Genomic DNA, 13,384 nt, shown 5'->3' on the forward strand with positions numbered 1-13,384 from the left:
ATTTTGGGCACTCTTGACTTATCTTCACTCAAAGTACTTGTGGGATCTAAAGCTACTGCAGAAGAAAAGGAGGGAGGAAACACATCCAAAATGTTGGGATGCCAGTACCATAAAACACTGACACGTTTTTCCGAGCAGAATCTTTATCAGAGAACACAACATTGTTCATTTTCATGGTTCTCTCTCTCTGTCCAATCTTTGATGTGCAACTTCATTTCTTTAATAGTTGAATTGAAATGCATGTGTTATTGGATTAGCACTAACTCTGCAAACAAGAATTCTATTGTTGAAGCATTTTTTGTTTTTGGGCTCACACAGCTCTTGAGGGATCTGTCTGGCATTAAGTAGTTGGCTCTTTGAAAGACTGTCCTCCTTTTCTTTGTTTCTGCCTCTTTCTACCTCTATTACTGTATCTCTTCTAAAAGCAGCCAAATTAATCTCTCCAACAATAAGAACACTCGCCCTTGGCCATTCAGGTGAAACTGTCAAAGTTTTCCCTTCCCATTAATTTTACCCTACGGCAGCTCCAGTCCTTTTTTTTTTATTGTTTGGAAAGTACTGAGTTTCATCCAGCTTGCAATTTCTGTGTCCACCCTGCCATCTGATTTCAATGTCAGGAGAAACTTGCAGCCTTCCTGTGTGAATTAGTGTGTGTGTGTGTGTGTGTGTGTGTGTGTGTGGTTTTATGCATATATGTGTGTGTATGCATGTGCACACGTCTGGGCCGTCTTGCCAGAGGCAGAATCAGATATGAGTGGAACGCTGCGGGTTTGGGGAATAATGTACTTCACTGCCAATAAAACATGAATACACACATTCAGACCAGCCAACTCTTTGCAATGCACCAAGGCCCCAGGTAACACACACTCACAGAGGGAGGGAAGTGTGTGTTTGTGTGTGTGTATGTGTGTATTTCTGGTGGTTAAAGGGAAAAAGAATCTGGTTTAAAACTGGCAAGAGAGGCATTGGATAAAAAGATTTAGATAGAGGAAAAGATAATAAGAAAAGAGACAGAGGAAGATATTAATCATATGATTAAATACTAATTAAATTAAAGGAGAAAGTCCATTTTAAAGAACTTTGACCAACTGTGGTTGCCTGGATGTTTTCTGCAACAAGTTAGGTCGGAATGATTTATCAATTTGAAAGTGCGGTTGTCAAAACGCAAGAGCCACAGTTTTTTTTAATTGCTTTAAGCCTAACTGTTAATTATATAATTAACACAGTTAATTATATAATGAACAGTGTCTCCGTAAACAACTACAGAAAATGAAAGTTTTGCCAGCAACTGTTGATTTCACCGGCTATAATGATGACTGTTGCTGGTAAACTGGCGAAACAACAACTTTTGGCTTTTTCTCTGGTTAATACGAGAGGAGAGGGCTCTGTCTTTTTGCTGTTCATAAAAGACCAACATAGTAGCAAGTTTTTTTTGTCATACAGTATAATAATCTAGGTGATCACCTCAAATCAGTTGTCGATTGTCAACAGACAGCTGATGGAAAAGAGTTGGATGGAATCTCTCAGTTAAACTTTTAGGCAGATGATAACACTGTTTTAAAGAGGACGTATTATGCTTTTGTGTTATATAGTTTTTTTGTGCATGTAAAAGGTCTGCAAAGTTACAAAGCCCAAAGTCCACGCCAAAGGGAGCTACTCTCCCCCAAAGAAACACTGCTCCTGAACTACCTGAACGCCTTGCTTGAAGTCCCGCCTTTTCTTCTGTAACGTGGTGATGTCACCAAGTAACACATTTGCAAACAGAGCGTTTCAGACAGAGGGTGAAAAGAGGTGCTGCATAGAGATGTGCATTTCACGCAAAAATACTAGTCGATCATTTTATTGACTGACTGTTTAAAAAATACAAGTAATATTCTGATATGGTATGCTTGGCACAATCATATCTTGTTTAATACTATATAGACCACAAAGACACGCCTGCGGTGTAATTTTTTAGAACAAAATCACAACATAAATTCCAATTTCAATATTGGTCAAGAAAAATCTTTATTAGATTTTGTCTTGAAATCATTCACTCACTTTTAGTTTCACCTCCCAATAAGTGATTTAAATAATCTGGCTCAGCTGGAGTTTGTGATCATCTGTCTGCTCTTGTGCTGTTGCACTATTTCCCTGATCTCAGCCATTAACTTGCCGATTAAAATGGCATCTGTATTGATAACAATAGTGGACAGAACTATTTGAAATACGAAACAAAAAGAATTTGCTTTTACATATAAAATAATCACACAGAACATGGTGTGTATGTCCTCTCTAGCTGTGATATCTACAGGTATCTCCTGTTTCTGTAATGTGTCACACAGCTTTGTTTTCAGTGGCCCATAAATAGCCGCTGTCTTGTTAGCTCAGATTTATTAACCATGCCTTGTGCTGTATATGATAAATCATTTCCCATGCACACAGCAGCAGAAATAACAAGCTACCATTTGCTTATTTAAAAAAAAAAAAAAAAAAAACTCTCAGTAGGTTTCATTGTCCTCCTTTCTGCGCCTCTCCTCCACTCAGAAACATAAATGTAGCCACAAAATCACTGTGGCGCACTTGGCTGCTCTTTTCCCCAGCTGTTTCATTCTGCACAGCCACTAAAACAACAGCAGGAAGGCCAGCAAAGCGAGCTTTAGGTGTGAGTGAAAAGCCAGTATTGAAAAGACCTTCAGTAAAGCCTCCAACTCGAGTTTGAGTGAAATTTAATTTAGGATAGTTGGTCCCTGAAGGGCACATGAAGTTATTGCAGCAGTGGAAACTAACATAAATATACCAAATACAGCAAATTAAATAATAACATCCCCAAAAACCTTCACTTGCCCGGTCCCCTCGAGCCTTTACCGATGTAAACAACAAAGTCACATTTTCAAGATCCAACTAAAATGCCAGTCAAACTTGTGACATAAAGAGAGGCTTGTATCGAAAATGAAGAAAGAAAAACAAAACAGGAACCTGGGACAAATTGTTTGTTGCTAAGGGGGGAGAGGCCAGCAGGGAGTGTGCATGCCTGAGTGATTGAGGTTGAGAATTAATGAAAGTGTGTGCGTGGCAAGACTGGCAGTCAAAGTGATGTTTTTCCACTCCAGATCTACTGTAAATGCCAGCTTTCATATTACGGAGCCAAGCTAAACATGCACACGCATACTGCAGATAGAGTATCAACTTGGCCAATTACTACAGTCACCGCAAGTATTTGCTCAGGTATACGCTGCACTTTGTATTGCTTCAAATCGGCACCTTACAATTTTGTGTGATGACAAGTAACCGTTTGGCAGCTTCTACTATCTCTTCCTTCGAGTTATTCATACAAATCGTTGTTCTATTCAATAAAGCGCTGACCGTACTTGGTCTTTTAGACACATTAATGGATACTTATGAACTGTTGTGGGGTAATAAATTATAAAACTAAAACTACTTGGCGACATCACGTCTGCAGGCACATTAAATGGCTAGTTCTTCATGCATATATCTTTGGTTGTATGTGCCCAGGTTTGGAGATATTATGTGTAAAATGTGTGCTGCCCTCCCAGGTCTATGGGGGTACATGGAGTTTAGTTTGTGCTGCTATAATAGTTCCAATTAAAATTGTAAACAACGCTGTAGGTATGGTGAGTTTAGAGCACCACAGACAAAATTCCATTCACCCCCATTGTATACGGGTGGAGACAGAAATCTCAGAGATGGATATCTCAAAACCGCAGCAGATAAAAGTGAAGCTATTTACATGGCTAGACACCACTGGAGGTGATTTTTGTCAAAAATGAGTAAAAAGGAAAAAGAAATGCCACGCTGTGTCCAAATAATAGCTACTTCTTTCCAAATCCACATCGCAAAGCTGTCCCATTTCAAAGGTTGTGGTGGAGAAATGTGTCCAGCTTCTGCCTGAATATTGATTTTCTGAGGACTGAACAAGGTACACTGTGTCAGTCAGCGTCTATTGTTCATTCTTCTTTTCCAAAATCTATAGCACGCTAGTCACTTTTTTAGTTTGGGTCTTTGTGAAGTTAACACTGGGAGCCCAGGATGATGTTGAATTTTCTGTAGTCAGTGAATCAATCTTATGAACAAGCACATTAAGACAATGAGCAGAAAGCAGCTCACAAAGTTGTCCAAATCGGCCGATTTGGTTGTTGTTCCTCAGCGGCGAATTCACAAAAGGATTGCGCTGCTTTTTGCGGCTGCTAAACCATGTAATTATCAAAGCACCCACAAAGAGTGAAATGCACCCTTAACTGTGCTGCCAAGCAAATAGCGTCTCGGTGCTCCTGTGCTTTCTGAACATACAGTATTTAAATTAGGATATATGCAGACATTTGGCGCAGAATCAGCCGCTTTCTAAGTAAATGAGCCTCATTGCAAAAACATTCCTATTGACAAAGATCTGCGCTAATAGCTGCACACAGTTACAGTGAAATGATGTACGTCTTTAGAAGGTTGGTAGTAACTGAAGCACATTAATAAGGGGTGTCCGCTCAAACTCATTTATTTTGGGATGCAGCGACAGGATGCAATGACAGTTGTGTCATTAAAATACAGTAAATGAATAAAGATCCCCTACATGTCATTTTTGAAAATACATGAGAAAAAAATCTGATTTAAATACTGTAATCAATGAAGTTGCGCTGCTGTTCCTTCTGCGTAAATGAACACAGTGTCTCTCCTAATGGGGAGACGCATTTATCGTTTCTACTGCGGTGGGATCGTGGATGGTATTTAATAAACTCAAAACAAATGTCTCAAAAAACTCTTAAAATAAGAGAATGTAATTCATATTTGCCTCATTAATGATGTATTATTTCACCGTGAATTTGCCCCTGAGTGGAATCGGCACTTGTAACTTTTCACATTACAACGGCTTATTTTTTCAATGTTAATATCAAACATGTTTCTAAATGGAGTTTGAGAGTTAAGTGTTTATCTGTATCTTTGATGTTCTTGATATCTTCTTAAAATGCTAAACTGCTTCTCTGTCTATTGTGGATTCGCTGATACAGAGTAATATTATTTTAATTGTGATAATGATAAACGCTCAGAAAAATAAAACACTGCAGCAGCTTTATACTGTGTGCCAAAGTCTCTCCTCAGCCTACTGTCTGCAGGATCCCAAACCTTGTATGGTCATGTTATTGTGACACTGTTGACTCTACTGTAAATGGTGGCACTTAAATCACATTGACACAGACAATGCGGACACGTGGTATGTCAGATTGTGCATTGTTCACATACTGTAAGGGAGACAACGGTATGCTTTAATATTTTATGTGATGTCTGTGTTTGCAGTGTCAGGCGTGCAGTACGGGCACTTGGATTCCAATGTGACACTGGCATGCGGGAAGTCACAAATCAGGTAAGGATTGAAAACTATTTCCTGTGTACAACTGTATTAAAGTTGTGTTTCTTTGTCTCTAAGGACATAGAGGCATTTCCAGCACGGTCATATGGGAGTTTGAGAGTTTTTTTTTTTTGATGATCCAAAACATCAATATAGCAGCTACATTTATTCAACTTTTAAGAGTTGTACGGGAACCAGTTTCATAGAAGCAGAACATAGACAAGAATGCATTCATCAGCCATCTAGCTGTATTCATATACTCAATTATGCATATATTTTTTTTAGCTTTGACTAAAAGGTAATGGACAAAAGAAAAACTTCCATTTTAATGGTGGTCTGAACTTTTTTTTTTTTTTTCAAGGCAACAGAAGATAACTTATTGGGATACAAAGGGTTAAACACTGCCTGCATTGCTAAAGCAGGTGCAAAAAGGCTAAACTATCTGATTTGAGAGAGAGTCAATGTATGCCATCTTCTCAAAGAAGAGAAAAGTCAAATAAACTGCAGACAGAATTAAGACGTACATGTACAAATTTACATGTATTGTCAGCAAATCCCACAAAAAGACAAATGGGATTTGTTGGCAGTGAGAAAAACCTGAAATGAAAAATGATATTGTTGTTGTGAGTTGAGTTGTGATATTCAGACTTAAGTATTTGACACCTATCATAGTGTACTTTTCAAGAGTTTAGTTCTTAATCCTGCAGTTGGCAGAATGTTTTTGGCATCATTGGGCAAAAATTCCATAATAACCTTTCAACATACTGTAATTCAAGTCTTCTGCACCTCCTCATGGCTCTGTTTTCAGGCTTTAAATAAATCTAGCCCGTGACGGGAGACTTTGACCAATCACAGGTCATTTCAGAGAGAGAGCGTTCCTATTGGCTGTTCATTCAACGGAGGCAGCTGTCAATCACTCGCAAACTACAATCAAACTAGGCAAACAAAATAGTCATTACAGTAACATAATATTGATTCATATTTGATCAGCGCTGCCTAGTTGAGACAAGGCTCCAGCTCGGCTCTGATTGGTTGTTTTCCTCCGGTCTGTGAAATCATGCAGATGTCATTAGAAGCATCGGAGCACACAGAGACACGTGATGTTTTTTCAGATTACCTGTCTCATGCACTACTGTCAGGATATAGTGACCGTTTTATAAAAATAACTTTTTTTTTTATCATATTTGCTCCAATTCTACCCACTGCTGCTTTAAGTCTTGGGCCGAGCATAAGAGGCCGTGTCCACCAAAGTGTTTTTCCTGAGGCCAGTGTATTTTTTTTAATGCTTTGCAATGGGAGTGCTGTGTATTTACGCTATGGTAAAAACGGCAGCAGCGGGACGAGGTGCAGAGCGTTTACAATTTACAACTTTGGGTAGAACGCTGCGCTTCACTGCGATCACAAAGACGTGATCAAATGTGTTTTATTATGAGTATGTCGTGGTCTTATTGTGTATGTTATGCTATTGTTTTATTGTGAACTTTATGTTGTCCTCATGTATAGAGCAATGGACAAAACAAATTTTCTATGCGTGAGATAATAAAGTTGATCTGAATCTGTATCTGAACCGAACGATCATACTCGCCGAGATGTTTCCTCGCCCATAAAATGTCATGAACCCACATAGATCAGCAGGTCCGTCCTTTCTCCCTACGTGCCTCAGCCTTCCCTACATCCAGAGCAAGGACCAGTGAAAGTACTCTACCTTGTGCAGACATGTTTACTACCGTGGATATTCCGTATCACAGCAACTAGACGCAACCAAAGCGTCTCAGCTGAAAAAACGCTGCGCCTCCAAAACGCACTGAAGCGCTCCCAGCTGAGTGTTTCCAGAGGAGCGCCTGGCGTTTTCAGCTGGGAGAAAAAAACACTTTGGTGGACACGGGCCCTTAGGCTTACAGGTTAGCGAGGGAAATCCTCACAAGCATAATAATTAAACTCTTGTTCTCTGTGTGTTCCCGAGCAGGATACCTGTGGTGTGGCATCTCAACCACAGCTCAGTGTTGCCATGGCACAGAGTGACATCAGATGGAACCTTAGTCCTGCTGCACGTCGACCACTCAGCGCAGGGCAACTACAGCTGCTATGACAACCAGGGGCTCCTCCTCCACTCCGTCAAACTCAGGCTGGGCCGTAAGTGATGTTGTGTTGTGACTTGTCCAGCCTCACAGCGCCTGATTTAGAAGTTATTACTCTTTAACGGCCATACTTTTAGTCTCTCGCCATGGGATTGTAGCTTTAAAAAAAAAAAAAATCACTCTTCGCAGCAGGAACATGCCTACATCCCTCGTGTTTTAGATCCCAGCATCTCAGTCCCTTACAGTTCAGTTCAGTCTTTTGGATAATTCAGCATAAAAGCATTAAATCATTTTCCGTTTCTCCTACTCACACATTCTCATCTCCCTCTTGAGTTTGCCGCATATAACATATTTCCCTCTATGTTTCTATCTCATCCCTATTTCTGTCTCTCCTGCTTTTTTAATGAATGAGTTTCTTCTCTCAACATTTAATTCATGTCGGCCTTTCTGGCAACAACACGACATCATATTACATCAGTAATGATCAGAGCGGCGCTACCGGTCCTCAGAGGAAACAGAGTCTTATCGGCCGTCACATAGACAAAGCCCCTCCACTTCCTGTCACTGTCTCAAACAGGAAGCAGCTCCCTAAGTGGGCTTCCTTTTGAGGGACAGGGAGTTTTCCATGGTACTGGCCAAGCTTCTCCTGAAATATTCTGGTTCATGATAGGGACACCAGAGCACAGATCTGTTCATTTTAGACAAGACAGAAAAAACATAGGACACTTAAAAAAACAAACTATCTCTCTGTCCTGAAAATAAACTCTGACTCTCCTGTTTCCCAGACCCCCCTGGGCTGCTGAGCATTTCCTGTCATGTGCCCAATCACATGCATGTTCGCTGCTCCTGGGTGGAATCAGTAAAGACCTTCCTGCCAGCCAAGTACAACGCCTCCTTCAGGTAAGAGAGAGTTACTGCATGTCAAACAACAACGCCCAAGGTCACATTCAGAATGAGCTATAAAGGAACTAAATATAGCGCATGTGCCACAGAGTTACATTTTGAATGAAGCGCATATAGTGTGAGTCGTATCCTAATGTGAACCCTGACCAATCCTCCTCTGCCTCCTCTCTTCACTCCGCCATATGGCACTCAGTGGAAACTTTTAACCATAACACATTACAGCAGTGTTTCTCAATCCATCTAAGTGTCAACTGAAGAAACTCAGGCATTGGCTGCGGCTACCTCTGAGTTCCCACGTTTCTGCAGTTTCCAGCACACACTTAAGTTGTCTTTCACCAAGTTGTCTTTCACCCAACGGAATACACCACACAAAATTTTGTTTCGTTTTCAAGGGGGACTGGTCAGGAGTGGAGGCCGTGCGTTGTGGATGTCGTCCGCAAGCACTGTCTTGTAGATCATCCTGCCTTCTGGCAGACCATCCATACCCTGAGACTCACAGAGACCAACGCCCTGGGGTCCGAGACAACATCTGCCCGCTTTAGGTTACATGACCTATGTAAGATCACATAAAACACACACACACAGGAATGGGGGGATTAAAACTGTTTGAAATTTGTATGACAATTGTATGTGTACGAAACACTCAAGTGACTTTTTTTCTCCGAAAGTTGATCATTTTCACCATTTTTTCTTGTTTCCAGTACTCCACACTCAGCTCTACTGACTATAGCACTATTCAAAAACTACTATTGTGATTGACTGGCAATATTGCTGGACCTGTCCCCTCTATTATTTTTACCAGTTGTGACATAACACACATTTACAAAAACGTTTTCAAATGTCGCAACTTCAGGGGTACAAGCTTCATGCTTCAGTAGCACATCCATTGTCTACTCGCCTTGTTTTGTCTAAAATCAATAGCGATACACAACAGGGTTCATGTCCTTGTAGAAGCTAAAAGAGGCATTTACTTGCATTGCATTTATTAGGCGGATTAAACTACGCAAGCTTTGAAAGTAAGACTGGGTATCGATACTCCGAAATAACCCAGTACCAAGAAGTATCAAAACTTCTCCAGTCAAACGATACCTGCAATTAATCCTTTAGGTAACCAGATCTAGAAAAAACTTCTTATTTGTATGGTTTAGCTCGCAGCCAATCCCCACAAGCGTTCTTCGATTTAATGTGACGTGTGATTGGCCCACTACCGCAACAGCTACAACCAATACAGCTTGCACACGAAGATGTATAAGCCGGCAGCTAACGGTGCTAACGGGGCGTTACGCGTAGTATCGGTATCACTTTAAGGGTACTGGTATTGGATATTGGTACTGGCATCGTCATTTTTAAAACAATACCCAGACCAAATTAAAAAGACACAAAAATGGAAGCTCAAACATGCAGATTGTACAGATGAAGCAAGCTATGTTTTGTAAGAAAGACACTGTACCTGTACATTCTTGGAACACCCACAGACATATCATGTCATGATTTCTAATGCGGCACATTATTTTTTCCAGACTGCTGTTGTGACTGTGTCCTTTTGGTCGTAATGCAATGACCTCAATCATCTTGTTTTGCTGCTTCCCTGTGTGCATAACATTCTTGTCACTCTCGAGCTGAGCCATTCGCAGCGTCCTTGAGACAGTCGTCATAGCGGCTGGAGCGGAGTGCCTATTGGTTATTGCTCACCGCTTTTTCTCAACCTCTGCATTTTTTTTTTCCACAGTGGTGTGAATACACTTCAAAACATGAATAAAGAGATAAGAGTGTGTGGGCCAAGATTCAGAGATTTAGTAATAGCAAGGTGATGCATGCATAGAAATAAATGGCATTTATGAATCAAAGTTGGATTTACTTTAGTTTACCAAAGTTGCAAAGGTAGATCATCAGATTTTGGTTTGATCTGTTACATTCTGCCAATAGTGTGCCAACCATAGAGGAAATCCTTGTTGCTAAATCTCATTTTGTTTCTGTCTATTCTTCTTTCTTGGCAGTGAAACCAGACCCTCCAGAGTCACTGTTGGTGAACGAGATAGAAGGCTATCCAAAGAGGCTGATCGTCTCATGGAACTTCCCCTCTTCCTGGCCTCTGCACGATGCTTTCCCCCTCATATTTCAGATCAGATACAGGCCTCAGGGCTCTGTATACTGGTCAGAGGTTAGTAAGCAAGGCTGAAGGTTTCATTTCAGTGTTGGTGCGCAGCACGGTCTGGATTTAACTTGTGCATCCTGTCAAACTGAATACACTGTATACAGGTGGTATTAAAGAAAATACAACTGTACTTTCCCAACATTATACCGACAATTGGAACTAAACTTGTGTCCATTTATTTACTTACTGTGTGAACACAAGCAACCTTATTTCTGAGATCCGTAAGATTTCAGTCCTGGTTGATTTGGCGACACCCTGTTTACTGGTGGTAACCCACAAATGCAGTTTAAAACTACAGGTCCCAGAATACTGGGGGCAGCAAAACAAACTATTGTTGTTTTAATAAAGAAGTCAGGCAATGATATGCCTTTTTCCATCATTCTGTGAGCAACCGTGATCTGAAATTATGCTGCACACGGCATGAGTCTACGAAAAGTGAAAGTATTTGGTTACCTCGCTCTGTAACATGTCGCCTGCAGCTCTTCATCTAACAGCACACTGTGTCTGCAAAAAGAATGTGAAAAAACAACAATTTCACTTTCATTTTTAATCCAAATCTGGCCCGTATCACATGAATGAGTGATCACTAAAAGTCTTCTTTCAACATGTTTTCAGTAACTTTCTGCTTGTCATGTCTCTCAGGACCCACAATGACGCCAAAAACAATCCCCTGTCCTGTCTCTTTCTCCCATCAATCAGGTCTTCTCCGAGGAGAGTCCGTTCGTGATATTTGACGCCCTGGCCGGTCACCTCCACCAAGTTCAGATCCGAGCCCGTGACGAGGTGAACTCTGACAGCCAGTGGAGTGAATGGAGTGCCCTGCTTCTCGTCAGGCCTTGGGAAGGTCAGAAAGAAAAATTCACAAAACGTTTAATTTCTAAGACTAAGTCAGTTTATTTTTTTAGAGCACATTTCACATTGCTCGTTGAGCAAGTCTCTGTCCATAATGTCAGACACTTACAATAACAATCGGAGCCTGTCATGGCAAAAACAAGCACTTTTAGTGGACGTAAATAAAGGAACCAGCTTGCCCCTATAGCACCATATTGCTGCCGTCTAGAGCGCTCTCCCCTCAATACTGGACCAATTTCAGAAAGTGTTGTCGCTATTAGTCAGTTTGACACAAAAACATGGGAAAATAGGGTCCAGGTTGAAAAATACTAAAGTTATCCTTTAACAACAGACTTTGTACTTTGTGCATATTCATTGTTACTCACTAGAATAAATCCCTAAAGTATCTATGTGTGTGTGTTTTCTTTCTACTACAGACTCCTCCACCCCTGAATCTACAGAGGAGTTCCCGCCAGACGAAAGTTTTCCAGACTATTTCTTTCCCTTCGACACAACACCTGAAACCTCCACCGCCAAGTCACACAGTAAGTTGTTTCAAATGAGAATTGCAATGTGATTGTATTCAGGAGCAACACCAATACTGCATGTGTTTACATTATAGCTCAACAGCAGTACAATTACTGTCATTACTATTTCTATGAGCCATTCTTCTACTTCTTCCACTCCAGTTGTTCCTGCTACTATTACAATTACTACTACTGCTGAAAGTACTCATACTCTACTACTGTTACTATTACTGCAATTAATACTGCTTAATGTTTAGTACATCCACTGCTACATTGCTAGTAATGCTTCTACCACAACTAATACTTTTACTACTGTTGCTACAAGCGCATGCCAGTCCCTGAAATTAAGTTAAATGCACCCACTAAAACTTGTATCATTATATTAAAAAACCAAAACATCCATTATGTCATTTTGAGGTGAATTATTAATACAGTCAAGTTGATCAAAGGTCGGATCGGATCGGTTGAAATTAGGCTCTTCCTTGCTTGTTCATTCATGCTATTCCGTAGAGGTGATCTATCTAAATCTAGTCAAACAGCAGGATGAGTATATTTTTTTTACCCCATTATTTGGCACCAACAAGAAGCCACATCAGTCATTAATGCAGCAATAATGCGGTATTTACTGTTATTATACTCTAGATGGAGCAGTACAAATACCCTGTGTCTGGCTTCATCACCAAATTACATATAACTGCAGTAAATTGTACCTGCAGGGTATTATGTTCTCTACAGCATGTGCCCTGGATGAAAAGTTAAGTACATAGCAGCTCACATATGTGCATAAAAACATGGGAAAAAGCAGCCTGCAATATATACACGTGCAGGATACACACAACAAGCCGGCACTTGTAAACATGCACACACACACACACACACACACACACATACAGTATATACAAGGAGACAAATAGACGGAGTTTTGGCGGCAGAGTAGAGGCTGAAAGTCGTTGTGCTGTACTGATGCTGTCAGATTTAAGCTGGTCTGCTGTGAACCAGATGTCTTCTTCTCTTGTTTGTGTGTCCACTGTCATCTGCAGATGTGCACATAAATCGTTATGTGTTTTTGCACATTTTATTTCCAATGTGTGTGTGTGTGTGTCTGTGCCATGCTCTCTTTTCTATTTTTCTTTGTTTCACAGCTCACATTCGACAATGTTTCGTCTTGTTTGTGTGTGTGAACGAGAGTTGTTTACTCCTCTCAGTATGATAAATGCATGTTTGTGTGAAAGCTGTAATGGCACATTTAAAATTAACTTCTCGCCAGAGAGCAATTACGTCCGAGAACACACACACACATACCACTATTTTTTTTATCGCTTTATTTTTTTCTCAGACACACACACAAGCACAGAGGAGGAAAAGAGTGTGCAAAGAATTTGAAATACATATTTTCACTGTTTTTTGCTTTTGATGAGTTATGACAAGACCACCCAGCCATGTGTGAAGCTGAAGTGTGTCTTATTCAACTCTGTTTTCTTGTCCATCTTATTCCTTAAAGAGATAATTCAGATGTTTTGTAGTGGTGTTGTCCAGTATGGAGAAACAGACA

At 40.5% G+C, this 13,384-nt stretch overlaps 1 protein-coding gene across 1 annotated transcript in view; it reads left to right on the plus strand.

Annotated features, from left to right (window-relative positions):
* The window catches only part of il11ra (interleukin 11 receptor subunit alpha), a 54,206-nt gene that overhangs the window by 37,956 nt on the left and 2,866 nt on the right, over positions 1-13,384 (plus strand). Inside the window, exons 3-9 of the mRNA XM_074616952.1 lie at positions 5,287-5,353; positions 7,305-7,471; positions 8,202-8,316; positions 8,712-8,875; positions 10,317-10,480; positions 11,174-11,318; positions 11,743-11,850. Coding sequence (XP_074473053.1) covers positions 5,287-5,353; positions 7,305-7,471; positions 8,202-8,316; positions 8,712-8,875; positions 10,317-10,480; positions 11,174-11,318; positions 11,743-11,850 — 930 coding nt within the window. The remainder of the gene's footprint in view (positions 1-5,286; positions 5,354-7,304; positions 7,472-8,201; positions 8,317-8,711; positions 8,876-10,316; positions 10,481-11,173; positions 11,319-11,742; positions 11,851-13,384) is intronic.

Source organism: Sebastes fasciatus, chromosome 19 (assembly GCF_043250625.1).
Source record: "Sebastes fasciatus isolate fSebFas1 chromosome 19, fSebFas1.pri, whole genome shotgun sequence".
NCBI lineage: Eukaryota > Metazoa > Chordata > Actinopteri > Perciformes > Sebastidae > Sebastes > Sebastes fasciatus.